General features: G+C 39.9%; 1 protein-coding gene across 12 annotated transcripts in view; it reads left to right on the top strand.

Annotated features, from left to right (window-relative positions):
• The window catches only part of LOC119729507 (CAP-Gly domain-containing linker protein 1-like), a 44,559-nt gene extending 32,510 nt beyond the window's left edge, over positions 1-12,049 (top strand). For 11 of the 12 annotated variants that reach the window (XM_038202087.1, XM_038202089.1, XM_038202098.1 and 8 more), the window contains 15 exons: positions 499-559; positions 1,038-1,147; positions 2,596-2,703; positions 3,421-3,470; positions 3,708-3,877; positions 4,385-4,432; positions 4,922-5,135; positions 5,299-5,422; positions 5,843-5,919; positions 6,762-6,904; positions 7,530-7,701; positions 8,069-8,304; positions 8,925-9,064; positions 9,209-9,424; positions 9,981-12,049. In XM_038202087.1, coding sequence (XP_038058015.1) covers positions 499-559; positions 1,038-1,147; positions 2,596-2,703; positions 3,421-3,470; positions 3,708-3,877; positions 4,385-4,432; positions 4,922-5,135; positions 5,299-5,422; positions 5,843-5,919; positions 6,762-6,904; positions 7,530-7,701; positions 8,069-8,304; positions 8,925-9,064; positions 9,209-9,424; positions 9,981-10,183 — 2,072 coding nt within the window. In that variant the 3' untranslated portion in view covers positions 10,184-12,049. The remainder of the gene's footprint in view (positions 1-498; positions 560-1,037; positions 1,148-2,595; positions 2,704-3,420; positions 3,471-3,707; positions 3,878-4,384; positions 4,433-4,921; positions 5,136-5,298; positions 5,423-5,842; positions 5,920-6,761; positions 6,905-7,529; positions 7,702-8,068; positions 8,305-8,924; positions 9,065-9,208; positions 9,425-9,980) is intronic. The other variant, XM_038202093.1, reaches the window with a different exon arrangement.
• The last annotated feature ends 572 nt before the right edge of the window (positions 12,050-12,621 follow it).

Genomic DNA, 12,621 nt, shown 5'->3' with positions numbered 1-12,621 from the left:
AGCCAGACCCCTTAGACAACCCTATGGAATTTGTGTACGTAAAGTTTTGTTTGTCTCAAATTTTGCCCGTTCCGCGTCCAATTGTATATCATATAATTGGACAATGTTTTCACAAGCTGCATCAACGCGATTCTACCCTGATTAATTGTGTTAAGCACTGTGTTTAGCGTTATTTTGTCTTAGAGTGTATTATTAATGAACTCTTACCTTCCGAGATCCTCCAAACTCCTCTAGGAATCCTCCTCTAGGAGTTTTTTGCAGATTAAAAAAGGAAAAGCTGGGCCTCTATTTTATTACACACATCCTGATGACCCTCCAGAAATTCATACAAAGAACAGTGGAAGGATTTGGAGGATTCAAAGTTTCTAGCAAAGATGCCTGATGAAGTTATAACACGTCTTGGTTTGTAGTGAGGCACCATAATCAGTTTCTTTCAGGACTCTGAAACCTGCAGGATTGTCTTCAAATAATGGACTTTTTTTACTTTGATTGGTTCAGTTGACAAAATGGACACAGCTACGTCGCCTGTTGCCTTCTCTATCTCCAGCAAAACATCAAAGTAAGATCACCTGGATTGTTTTTTTTAGTAATGAAACTAGGGGTTCTTCAAAATTGACTAACAATGAATGAACAAAGGTTTATTCGTGACATCCTAGCGAAACAAAACCATTGCCCAGTAAGGACCTTACGCTTTAACACATCAGGTCTATTGGAATGAGGATTCTAATCAAATATACATGAAAATATGGTGGATGGGGAGAACAACTCGAGAAGTTTGCACCGAGAAATAATGATCTTAACTCAAGTCAACAATTACAGTGAAATCTGATTCTTTTCAGAACCGCCTCTTTTTCAAAAGTAGTCACTTCACATGGTTTATCTTTAAACATCTCTTAAAATATACTGCACTACAAGCTGGCAAACTATAAATAACAAACTTCTCTTTAGCTACTACTGCAGAAACAACTATTAATCCTGATGATAATTCATGTATGTGAGTGATAATCCATTCCTACTGTGTCCTCTCTCTTTCCCAGGCTGTCCGTTGAGTCTATAGCTGATCATCCTGTGGTGCAGGATTACCTCCGTGCCTATCAGATTGTCATGGACTTCAAAGACTCTCTCATCACCGTACTCCGAGATAAAGGTACTGCCCAACTCCAGACACGCTGTCAACTGTACTGTCATGGAAGCCCCCTTCAATGGCAAAAGCATTGTGCTAGCTATTGTTCAGAAGTCATCCTGAGGCAGAAGCTTTATACAATAGCTTGCACAAGGCTTTCGCCATTGAAGAGGGCCTCGTGTGTGTCTATAGCATAGTGTCTTAGAATAGACCAATCTGGACACCTTGTCACTTCTATCACGGTGGCCCCCTTCAATGGCGAAAGCATTGTGCTAGCTATTGTCCAGATATTCTGTCATGGGGCAATTGCTTTGCAAATAGCATGCGCAGTGCTTTCACCATTGAAGGGGCCTTCCACTGTATAGTGATAGCGTGTTCAGATTGGTATATGAAGGGTGTACTGAAAACCATCACAAGACAAATCATAATTCAATATTGGGTTTTGCCCTTCACCGACATATTTTATGAACATTGTATACTCGGTGTTGTCCCAAGTGATTGTGAGAAAGAAATTACAAACAACTCGGGTGGGACTCGAATCAAGACCTCCTGCTTACTAGTGCTGACATCTTACCACTCGACCATCGAGCTTGCCATCACAAGACATAATGCCATGACATGTCGGGTCACTAGTAACAGGGGATGAACAGTGACACATGAATGCCTTGTTCAGGATTACTTATGAGTGACTTGAGATGAATTGACTGCAACTCTGAAGATGTAGCAAACCAAATTTTAAAAAAGTGATGTGAAAAGTTGATTACAAGTCCCGTTGTTCCTGTGTGAAATTTACCAAAATATTCCTTATAGTGTTAAGATGGAAATGGGCAGTGCACAGAATAAAGCACAGTTTGAATTGTCTTTTTATATTGTCTTTTTATATTGATAACTGGGGTGCTGTGGTCCAATGGTTATGGTGTTCGACTCGTGTGCCGTGGTGCATGGGTTCGAATCCTGACCGTGGGAACATGGTGCTTGTGCTCTTAAGCAAGGCGCTTTACCATTATTGCTTCGTCCTTCGGATGGGACGTGAAGCCGTAGGTCTCGTGTGTTGTGTAATGCACGTTAAAGAACCCAGTAACACTTATCGCTAAGAGAAGGGGTTTGCCCCGGTGTTTTCTGGCAGTGGCTGCTTAATGCGCCGCAGCACCTTGTAAACCATTATAAAGGTGCTACATAATGGTTCTCATATTTCCCATGTACTTCATTTACCTGTCTCTAGTAATAGACATAATTTCCAGCGCCTTGAGTACCTAATTGTTGGTAGATACATGCGCTATATAAGACTTCGGTATTATTATTATAACATTGCAATGTAAGGAATGCTAGACAAACATTAAGAGCATTTATTTGAAATTTTGTCAAGTCGTGAAAGATAAATACCAGCCTGATGGGCCATATTGGCTTGTGACAGACTTTGTACTTTATTTCATGTCAAAGAGTTGACAAGTCCTGTTTCCATGTTCCTACAGAATTAATGTCAGCTGCAGAGAGGCTTGCCGACATCGGTCAGTTGACCTTTGACCGCAACTTGAATGTCCAGAACCAGGTGTACGAGATGACCACCAATGTGATGAGCTGTGAGTCAGGAATCCTTTTACATTACTCTAATAGTGTACTTTGAATTTATAGATGTATTTGTTCATGATTTTCTTTGTTTCATCACAGAGGGCTAGCCTAAAGTCCTCTTTGTTCCCGACTGACTAACTGACTGAATTACTGACTGTCTGCCTCAGTCACTTCTGACTTAAACTAGTTGTAGGCTGTTGAAGAAATCTGGGCAGTGCTATCGTGTAGGATTACCTTGTAACGCCAACGAGTGGGCTATATCCAGCCACTTACTTAGACCAGATGCATGGAAAGACTTCTAGTGAATAGCCACTCTGAATCTACTGAATAGGATTTACTTTACTAGGTTTGCCTTGTTGTTTGTAGTTGACACTTTGAGCAAGTAGGTTAATTGAACCAGAGTCCAAGTTTATGGAACTTCGATGCAGGACAAAATTGCTTAACATGTTTATGTTCTAAGCAAAACCAGTCATAAGCAATTAACATTAGATGAAACTTTAGCCGGTAAACTGTTATTCCTTAATAGCAAATATATTCGGAGCTTATATAAGTCCCAGGCATTCATCATTGCAATTAAATAAAAATTACCATTCTTGTTTTAAATATTGGCTTGCTGTATGCAGACTTTATAAACGAGCTCAGTAATGCAGCTCATTGCCACACAGGTATAGCAGTTTTGTTATTTGTATCATTAGTTTAATTGATTTTTGTCAATGTCTGCATTTCAGTTCTGAAGGAGGCGGCTAGCATCATCAACAGCTACTTGTACAATGACATGGTAAGTAGAAACGTTTCCGAGGTTTCCATGATTTTCACAAAAGCTGAAATATTTTGCTCAGGGAACTTTCGGTCTTTTGGCAACGTGTTGCTGGTGTGAAACGGGTTCCTGAAATCTCCATATAGGACCCAGGTCCAACACAGAGATTTTGTGGATAGTTTGAAAGGCTGTCTAGCACATGTAGCTTTAACGATCCACACTCTTCAACTCCCCACTCCCCCCCCCCTCTCTCTCCAGGAGCCTGCAGTATCCTCCTTGATCGTCAACCAGGGCGACGCCTCCAAGACAGCCAGCCTGATGAAAGAAGCCACTGAAGATAAGCTCATGACGGAGCCAGCGTCTACCGTCGAGATGACGGCAGTCACGGATCCAGAAATCAGGGAACTCAGAGAAAACTATGAAAATATGTAAGCACGGTGCAGATACCTTCGTTTCTTTTGTAAACATAAATATTTTGTGACCCTCCAGCACAACACCAGTTGGAAGTCCCACGGTCATATTTTGAGATACAGCCTATAATACACTGGACAGGCAAAACTTATCGAAATTCAGATGTAGGCATTAGAAGCTAGAATGATGAATATTTTTCATTTTCAGCGAAGTTAATTTATAAATTTCCTAAGGAGTTTATTTTGGAACCTTTTACGACAAATTTCTCAAATTTATAAAACTTTCCGAGGCATAAGAATTTGGAACTAAAAATACCTATAACTGTGTCTGATTTTGTCCGATAGCCATATTCTATGACATCATTGGAAAACTTACTCAATGTCCTTTCCAATGAACCCCAAATCTCAGATTTCTCAAATTTTCTCCAAGTGACTGGTTGTGTGAAGCAGGGTCACATTTTGTCTTGATACTCCAAATGTGTTTTTCTCACTTTTTTTTATTTCTTTTCCTTCTTTTTTTCACAGGAAATTTAGTCTTGAACGGCAGAAGAAAGATTATGAGGATAAACTAAAGTAAGTAAACCGTTCACATCATCTGATTGTTAACAACCTGTCCATGTTGTTTTTAACTATTTACATGCAAAAGAAATACAATACTCAGACAGCTTTAAAGTTTTCATTTTTAAAATCATGTGCATAGGTCTATTCCTCCTAAAATAAATGCATTCACTGTCACATATGTAAAAGACATCCGGAAAATACACATAATTCTTTGAGTCATTGTGTGGTTGACTCTCCGAAACTGATGAAGAACATTCTTTTCCAACTTGAAAATACTTTCATTTGAGGTTTAGCAAAAATTTTGTATTAGATAAGGTTTTAAAACAACCTTCTCCCTGTAACATTGAAGATTTCTTCTGCATTGCATAATTTTTCTTTTGTCATGCGCAAAAAAAATATAGATATTTTAATCAAATGCAGGCTTCCCCAAAGACATGTGCCTTGAAATTTCGCGTTCATTTAATTTCCCAATTCTTTCCTGTTTTAATTTTCCTCCTAAAGCAACAATGCTGTTATGATGATGGACTTGCAAGACACGATACAAGAGCTTCAACACGAGCTCTCAGCCTTCGGAGGCTCCCCTACAAAACCCTTCTCAGCCGTGTCCGGCATGTCCGGCGGTTACGGCCAGAACACAGAGCCAACAGTCATCTTCTCAAGGACGGACTCAGAACGCAACCAGAAGGCGCTGAAGAGAGCTGTCAACGCACGCAAGGTAAGACACAGGCGGGCAATATTCTGACCCATTAAACTCCACCCCATTCCATTTGGACCAATCGTGGCCACGTGAAAGGTACATAGGATCATTTGCTCAAAGTTGCTCAAAATCTTGTGTCCACGGGCAAGCTATTTTACAGTGATTCGTTATCTGTTTACAGTTGGAGCAGCAGCGATATAGTGAAGTTGTGCATGCCATGGATGAGTACACTGTCCTGCCAGCTAAACGTCTAGTCCACCTGGCCAAGAAATATACGCATCATATGCATATGAAGGAGATTGAAGGTAAAATAGCATTAGTCTTTCAAGGCCCTTTCTTCTTTGTGCTACTCCGTGCACAGTTTTCTGCCAACAACCTTTGCCCATTTCAAAGAGACTGTATGAACAGCATCTAAACCAAACCAACATTTCTTACTTCAGAAATTAAAGTTACTTTTCTCGACCCGGTTTCGGGATGATGGGCACATTTGCTAGAGTGGTTAATGTTTTGTGTCGCTGTTTCATGTGGGAGTGCGCAGATAAGGCTTGTGTCCCCAGGCAAGATATTTTACATTGATTTCTTACCTCCATTCCGGGAAATGTCCTAGTGGCTTTGAATTTCTCCACAGCCAGATCTTTTTTTTAATTCCAATTTATTATTTCATTTTTTTTCATTTTTCAGTGATTCCTATGCTTATATTTTTTCATTTATATATTTGTTTTCAGAGAATGTGAGACAGAGCAACTCATTAGACGAGGAAGTCTATGCGTTACTGGAGAGGATGGAGGCATTGCAGAGCCTGGTCAGTCAAACATTCAATCTTGCAAATAATGCAGTAAAAGTATGACTGATACATGTATTTATAGCCGCTTGAGTGCTGTTGTTATGCCCAACTAAAGCAATGGCCCAATTATAGTTGGAACAGTCCCAACTATACAGCCTGTCTAAAAAAAAAATGGTACAATCGAAAACGATTTTTTTTTCAATATTAAATTTCAATATAAGTAAGTTGTTTTGAGCATTACATTAAAGAAAAAAGACCAGGCTTTCCAATACTTTTTGTTTCATCTCATTTGCTTTTGTCAATCCAGAGATAACTCCAGTTTACTGCGGAACACAAAAATCGAGTTTGTGCCACTTTCTGGGTGTGAGCTTCAAGACAGCATGGCACAGTACTCGAAACAACTCTGCCCATGCATAAAAGTGGCACAAAATCGATTTTGGTGTATTGCACTAAATTGATTATATCTCTGAATTGACAAAAGCAAATAAGATCAAACAAACACTATTGGAAAGCCCAGTCTTTGTTCTTTAATATTATGCCAAGTAAGAATGACTTATTTTGAAATTTCATATTTAACCAATTTTTTTTCTGATTGTACAATTTTTTTTGAGACAGGCTGTAGTTAGATTCTCCCAACTGTAGTTAGGATCTGGTTTGTCAGGTACAGATATTTTCAAAGCTACAGGCATGCAACTTTTCCTCGGATCCACTGATTTCCTCGTTTTTTACTTCTCATGAATGCCATTACAAATTGAAAAACACTGTACAAAGTCTTGTGTGGTTTGGATTTTCCTCGTTTTTTTCTAAAATGGCAGTTGTATGCCTGAAGCTAATGTTTTTCTTTTTTTTCCTTTTTGTAGAGAGCTCAGCGTTGGGGAGAGCAGATGGATAATTTATCCTCGGAGCGCCTCCACCTAGCCCACATGTTGATGGAGGCGTTACAGAGAGTAGAGGAAGAATCAGGCATCTTCATGATCAAGCCGATACTGTCATGGAAAGGAAGGTAAGCCGCATTCAAATTACTTGGCTTGCAATAACACACGCGCCTATGGAAGTGACTAAGTTATGACTAAGCATATATTATTAAGCTGCTAAGCACACATATTTATTTATCATAGAAAATAAATGCTTAATCCAAAAGCCAAAGCTTGCTGGTAGAATGTCTGTTCTAAGCCTTTAGGAGTTTGAGTTTGTATTTGTGAATGTTAATATCGAGGGTTCTTTGCTCATTGCAGTGGATGAAATAAATCAACGAAAATCTGGGTATTTTTTTTTTTTTTTAAGTATACTGCCCTTAAATTTGACACCTCACAACCTGAAGTTCTGTCATGGTACAATGAATTTTTCTTGAGTTCTGTGCCACAACATGTGGCGGTTATTTCTGTTGCCCTTGAACAAAGATTAGGAACAATTGGGAATCCGCCAACATGGGGTTGGATAGCTCAGTTGGTAGAACACCGGAACGGTAATCCAGAGGTCACAGGTTCAAACCCTGTCAGTTTCTTTGTAGAACTTCATAATAAGTGTGTATGTATGCACCTAGTCAGTTTCCCCCGTCCGGTATTAGTTTTTTCGAAAATCTTTTTTGCTATAGTCCAATAATCTCTTCTGAATGTGGCCAATTTCAGGAACCAGATTCCACACTACCAGCAGAGCCGGATCAGCGACAACTACCGGCCCAAGCCCTACCTGAAACCCATCACCCCGCTGCGTGACGGTACCCCGCTCAACATGGTGCCTGCACCCACCCCTGCCTCACAACACCCAGTCAAGAGTGCTCTGATGAGACCCCCAACACAGGTATGAAAAAAAAAAACGAGCCATGTGTCACATAACATTATATCCATTAATTTTTTTTCATAAAATGTATAAACTGTACTACATAGTAATTATTAGTCTTGGTCCAAGTCTGAATTTGGAAGAGCGGTAAAGCCACTGTGGTGGTAGAGGTTGCTGTCAACAGGATGAATCAAATCCATGGGAACATCGAGTCTTGGGAACATCGACAGCGCTATCCAGAAAATTCCAAGCACACCTCATGCGCACTGTTTCTAGCTAAATTACGCATATGTATTAGGTATGTACGCATTAGTCAGTTTCCCTTCCTGGTTTATTTGTTTATAATTATTATTATTTTCAATTGACTGGTCTTGTTCCTTGACTTCAGGAGGCCAGCGCTACCAACGAGCCCATCCCCCAGGACCAGCCCAGCGAGGTCCCTGTCCAGGGCTCCAGTGTGCACCTCGTGGGTCCCCAGTCCCAGCCCATGTGGGCCATGTCCACGTCGTTTGCCCCACTGGGCGGGGCCGGGGACACGGCCAGGGATCGGTTATCCATGGTGACCACGCCCAGGATCTTAGAACTGGACGTGAACCGGATGCTGATTGGTCAGAATACTGTCAGGTGGGCAGGACTTCATTTGGTCAATAATTTTAAATCAGTCCGACGGCTAGCTTGAGCTAGTTTGAGAGTTTCAAGACTACACTTTTAATGGAATTTCCTCAAGATATCTTTTTTTTTTTATATAGTAGATATGTTCAGTTAACAGAGATAATTAATCTTTTTAGACTTGGAATGATACTGTATAAAGGCTGGTCCATTCTCTGCATGTAAACGGACGCGAATGTGAATTTGTGACGTCGTGGCAAATTTCACGATACGAATTTCGCACAGAATTTTTTGTGATGTCAAATTTTTGCTCACTGTAAGCGAAAAAAATATATATCTGTGCTTATTTACATCCCATAACAAAAGCTTTTGCGCTTACTGGTTCAACCAACATATTTACGCTTAAGCCATAAGCACATAATGATGATCATAAGCGCAGACTAACTGGGTTAGCAGAGCCATGAAATTGGGCCAAGATTGCTTAATGTGCTTCAGGATTTAGTATTTGTTGCATCTTAGAACCTTGACCCGCCCGTTTTGGCCCATAAATTCAAACCTGCACTCAACCAGGAATACACCTTCACGTAACAATTTTCATTTTCTGCTTCCTCTTTGTATATCCGTCCGTGTTTCAGTGCCCTGACGAAGCCGTTTCCACCCAGCAACGACCGGTTAGTCAACGCATCCAATGCCAGCGTACGATCCTACATGAGTATAGACCGGCCCTCGGCCCATCCTGGTCAAATCAACAGACAAGGCAGACCCAACTCAACAGGTGGGCAGTCAGAAAATGTGATGTATTCTGTCAAAAGCAGACTCTTCTGTGGCAACTGGCCAAAAATAGGGTTTTCAATATTAAGTAAATTATTATCATTGTTTTGAAGAACTCAAAATTGATCCTGTTTTTGTCTCCTTGCAGGCACGGAAGGCTCCCGGTCCTCCCCAGCCGTCCTAGCCGTCAAGACCCCGAACAGCGCCGGCTCCCGTCACAGCCGAGCTCTGAGCGAGGGCGCCCTTTCCCTCAGCCAGCCCCTCCCCCCAATCAAGGTACCTCCTAACAACACCCCCGAGGATGGGCTCCGGGGTCAGAGTTCAGAGGTCAACAGCAGACCGGGAACAACAGGGTCAAGAAAAGGTGAGCTGTAGTACCAGAAATCCCAGAAAATCCTGGAGTATAAAGCTATTATGGAATGACATGGGAAAAGTCATGGAATTTTATTATTTTACAAGGAGTCATGGAAAGGCAATATTCAAGGGAAAAAAAGTCATACATGCTAATATTTGGCTGTGGCAGTCTTCCAGTTTGCATTCCAGTTTGCTATACTTCCTCTTTATGCATTTAATAATGTGTACATACATGTACTTTTTGCATGTTCAGTGCAGCATTCAAATGCCTGTGTCGTGCTCAGTGGTCTTGGGTCAAACTGGAAGGCTGAAAGCAATATCTAAAATAGGCTCCTCGGATGGAATAAAACAGGATAAGAATTGGTCATGGAAAGCCTTTATTTTGTCCTGGAAAAGTCATGGAAAAGTCATAGTTTTTAATTTTAAGAATTTTGTGGGAAACCTGGCCTTGAAAAATTGGGAAAGTAAGTTGACCAAAGCTGGATTCATCACAGATTATTGCAACAAGATGCTCATTCTTTTCTCTGCTTTGCCTTGTTTTTCTCGGATTGTGTTCCCTGCCACAGATGTTTCGCGTCCAGTCACCCACCCCTCCCCACCCCGCACCCCTCCCGGTTCCTCCATCCGGCAATCCCCGCCCCTCATGAACACCATCGAGGTGGAAGACGAGGACGATGACGCGACATCACTCGGTCACGTGACCAAGATCTCCATGCGCTCTGTGTCACGGTCAACGGAACGCAGCTTCACACCGGAGAGGGAAACTTGAAGGTTTACGTCCGTTTCAGACTAGTGATCCAGAGCTGCATGGAAGCAAATCATATTAGGAGTGTCTCAAGTCTAACCAGAGTGATTTGGGTTGCTGACAGAGGTATTTATTTTTTGTCAGTGACAGATCTCGAGGAGTCATCCGAAAAGTTGCTGTTTTGCCCGTAGTTGCTCCAAATTGTTTCAAACGTTGACCTTAATTCAAATTTAAGAAATAGTTTGGTTCCCTGCGACTCTGGAACACTAGTCTGAAAGAGGTCTTGCTTGCCTTCTCTGAAGGTGGTACGCTCTGGTTTTGTCTTTGGGAAATTGTTAAGCCCAAACTTCGGAAACTTGCACTATATGAGCTCCATGTAATGAGTCACTTTAGCCCTTCATTCATTCAATGGTAAAGATGCATCACCCGTGCTCTTCAAAAAAAGGATATTTTTTTCTCTTAAATCAATTTTTAAGTGCCTCATTTTTTTTCCAGTCGATTTCTTATTCAAACATGAATAACTTGCTAAAAAAATATCAATTTAGAAAATGAATCAACTTTTCAGGAGAAAACTTGGAAAATAGCACGGGGAATGCATCTATTAAAGTCTGCAAAAGGCAAACACATCAATAAACTTAAACAAAATGACCTAATACCTTAAGAAGTCATGACTCTGACAGGCTTCGTTTTGGTCAAGCTTTTTATTGTCATTCTCTGAGTAGATAATTTTACTTAATTAATAAACAGATGTAAATTTGCATGTTCGTTGCTTACACACATCCACTTTTATAAGCCAGTGATGTTATTTTTTTTGCCCAAGACGTCAAATCAAGTGTTTAAAACAGGAGATTGTGGTTTCGAGTCTTTGCAAGGCAGACCTTTTTTTTCCGAAGATAAGATAAGCAACGAGCATGCTGCAAAAATGAACTGCATAAATGGAGAGCGAATGCTTGATTATATAGTTTATATATCATCCAGACGGAATATGATAGAATTTGTTCGGTGAGTTTGGGTCATTGGTGCCGTTCAAAAGATGTCTTTGTGTATTTTAGAATTTAACGATTTATCCAGGGTCCCTAGGGAGAGAAGTTTTATATTCATTCATATTTATTTCCACTTAATCATTTTGAAGGGAAACAGTTTAAACAATAATTTAGATAACAGGATAAGATTAAGCGGTGGGCTTCTCCAAAAAGCAAGCTTGTCAAGTGGAGAAGTCCATTATGCGTAGAAAAAAATATATATTAAATACATTTGTTCCTTTAACTTAACTACACAATGAAGTACACTTTAAGTTACACAAACACACATATACAAGGGACCAACACAAACAGGACAAGACAAAACAAATCAAGTACAATCAGAGCCTACATGGGAAATCATAAGAAGAATATGTTCACAGCAAATAATAAGTAAAACTAAAATTAAGCATTAAATTCTTAGATAACTGATGGGGCTACCCTGGTTAAAAAAAAAAGGAACGTCAATCATTCAATGTCTATTAAGTTGGATTGAACACCAAATTGCAACTCAGTTCTCTGCAGTATTGTTCTCGTCAAAGTGGGTATTTCTTGTACCATGATTATAAAACCTACTTGGTTTGAAAACTTACTTGTTAATATTGTACTATAACTCAAGAAAGCTTTAAAAAAACCACCTTATTTCCGTCCATTTAATAATATTCTATTCCACTCACTGTGTATAAGCAACACTTATTTTTTTATAATGCAAAATAATTTACTGGAACATTCTTGTATATAAATTCTGTCATCTTAAAACCTCCTGATACATATTGTGAAATATTTTATATCTATGTATATTTTGTTTGGATCGATGACACGTTGTAATTAAAGTGAACAGAAACTAAGTTTGTCGTTCTGGACTGAAAAATAAATTTGATAGTTCTGTACTTCTCATTCTATAAAAGCAAAGTCTGGTTGGTACCATTCCTTAAAGGTAAGTAGGTCATTTGTCAATTGTGCATTTGTTTCGTTTGAAGCAATCAAAGTGCTCAAAATCTAAAGATGGGTGCTTAACAACTTACTTGATGAAGTTTTAGCGCAGTGAATGCTGTATGTTCCAAGAAAACAATTTGAAAGTTCCCGAGACATGTTTTGAATTGTGGCCGAAATCAGCACCCGTAACACGTTCTCAATCAGCCAATTGCAGCTACTTGTAAACTGAACCGTGAATAGTAGCAACTGCGTGTGGTGTGTGTCGTGTCAACGCTTGCACCCAATTACAAACCAACTACATGCACTGACAAAAATTTCCAAAAATGTGTGACTTGACTCATCTTTGGAAATGACCATCTTTTATTGTTTTCTTCAAAATGACAGCATGCCAGAAGGAATAATTTCACAGGGATTTTTAATGCCATTAATATCTTTAAACCAAGTAAGCTTTTTTAGCAATAATTTGGACATTTACTTTTTGGATAGTTGCAAATGATCTACTCTACC

This window comes from Patiria miniata, unplaced genomic scaffold (assembly GCF_015706575.1).
Source record: "Patiria miniata isolate m_02_andy unplaced genomic scaffold, ASM1570657v1 HiC_scaffold_21, whole genome shotgun sequence".
NCBI classification, from domain to species: domain Eukaryota; kingdom Metazoa; phylum Echinodermata; class Asteroidea; order Valvatida; family Asterinidae; genus Patiria; species Patiria miniata.
Note: the sequence above shows the minus strand (reverse complement) of the source record. Positions and strands in the feature narration are given on the sequence as shown.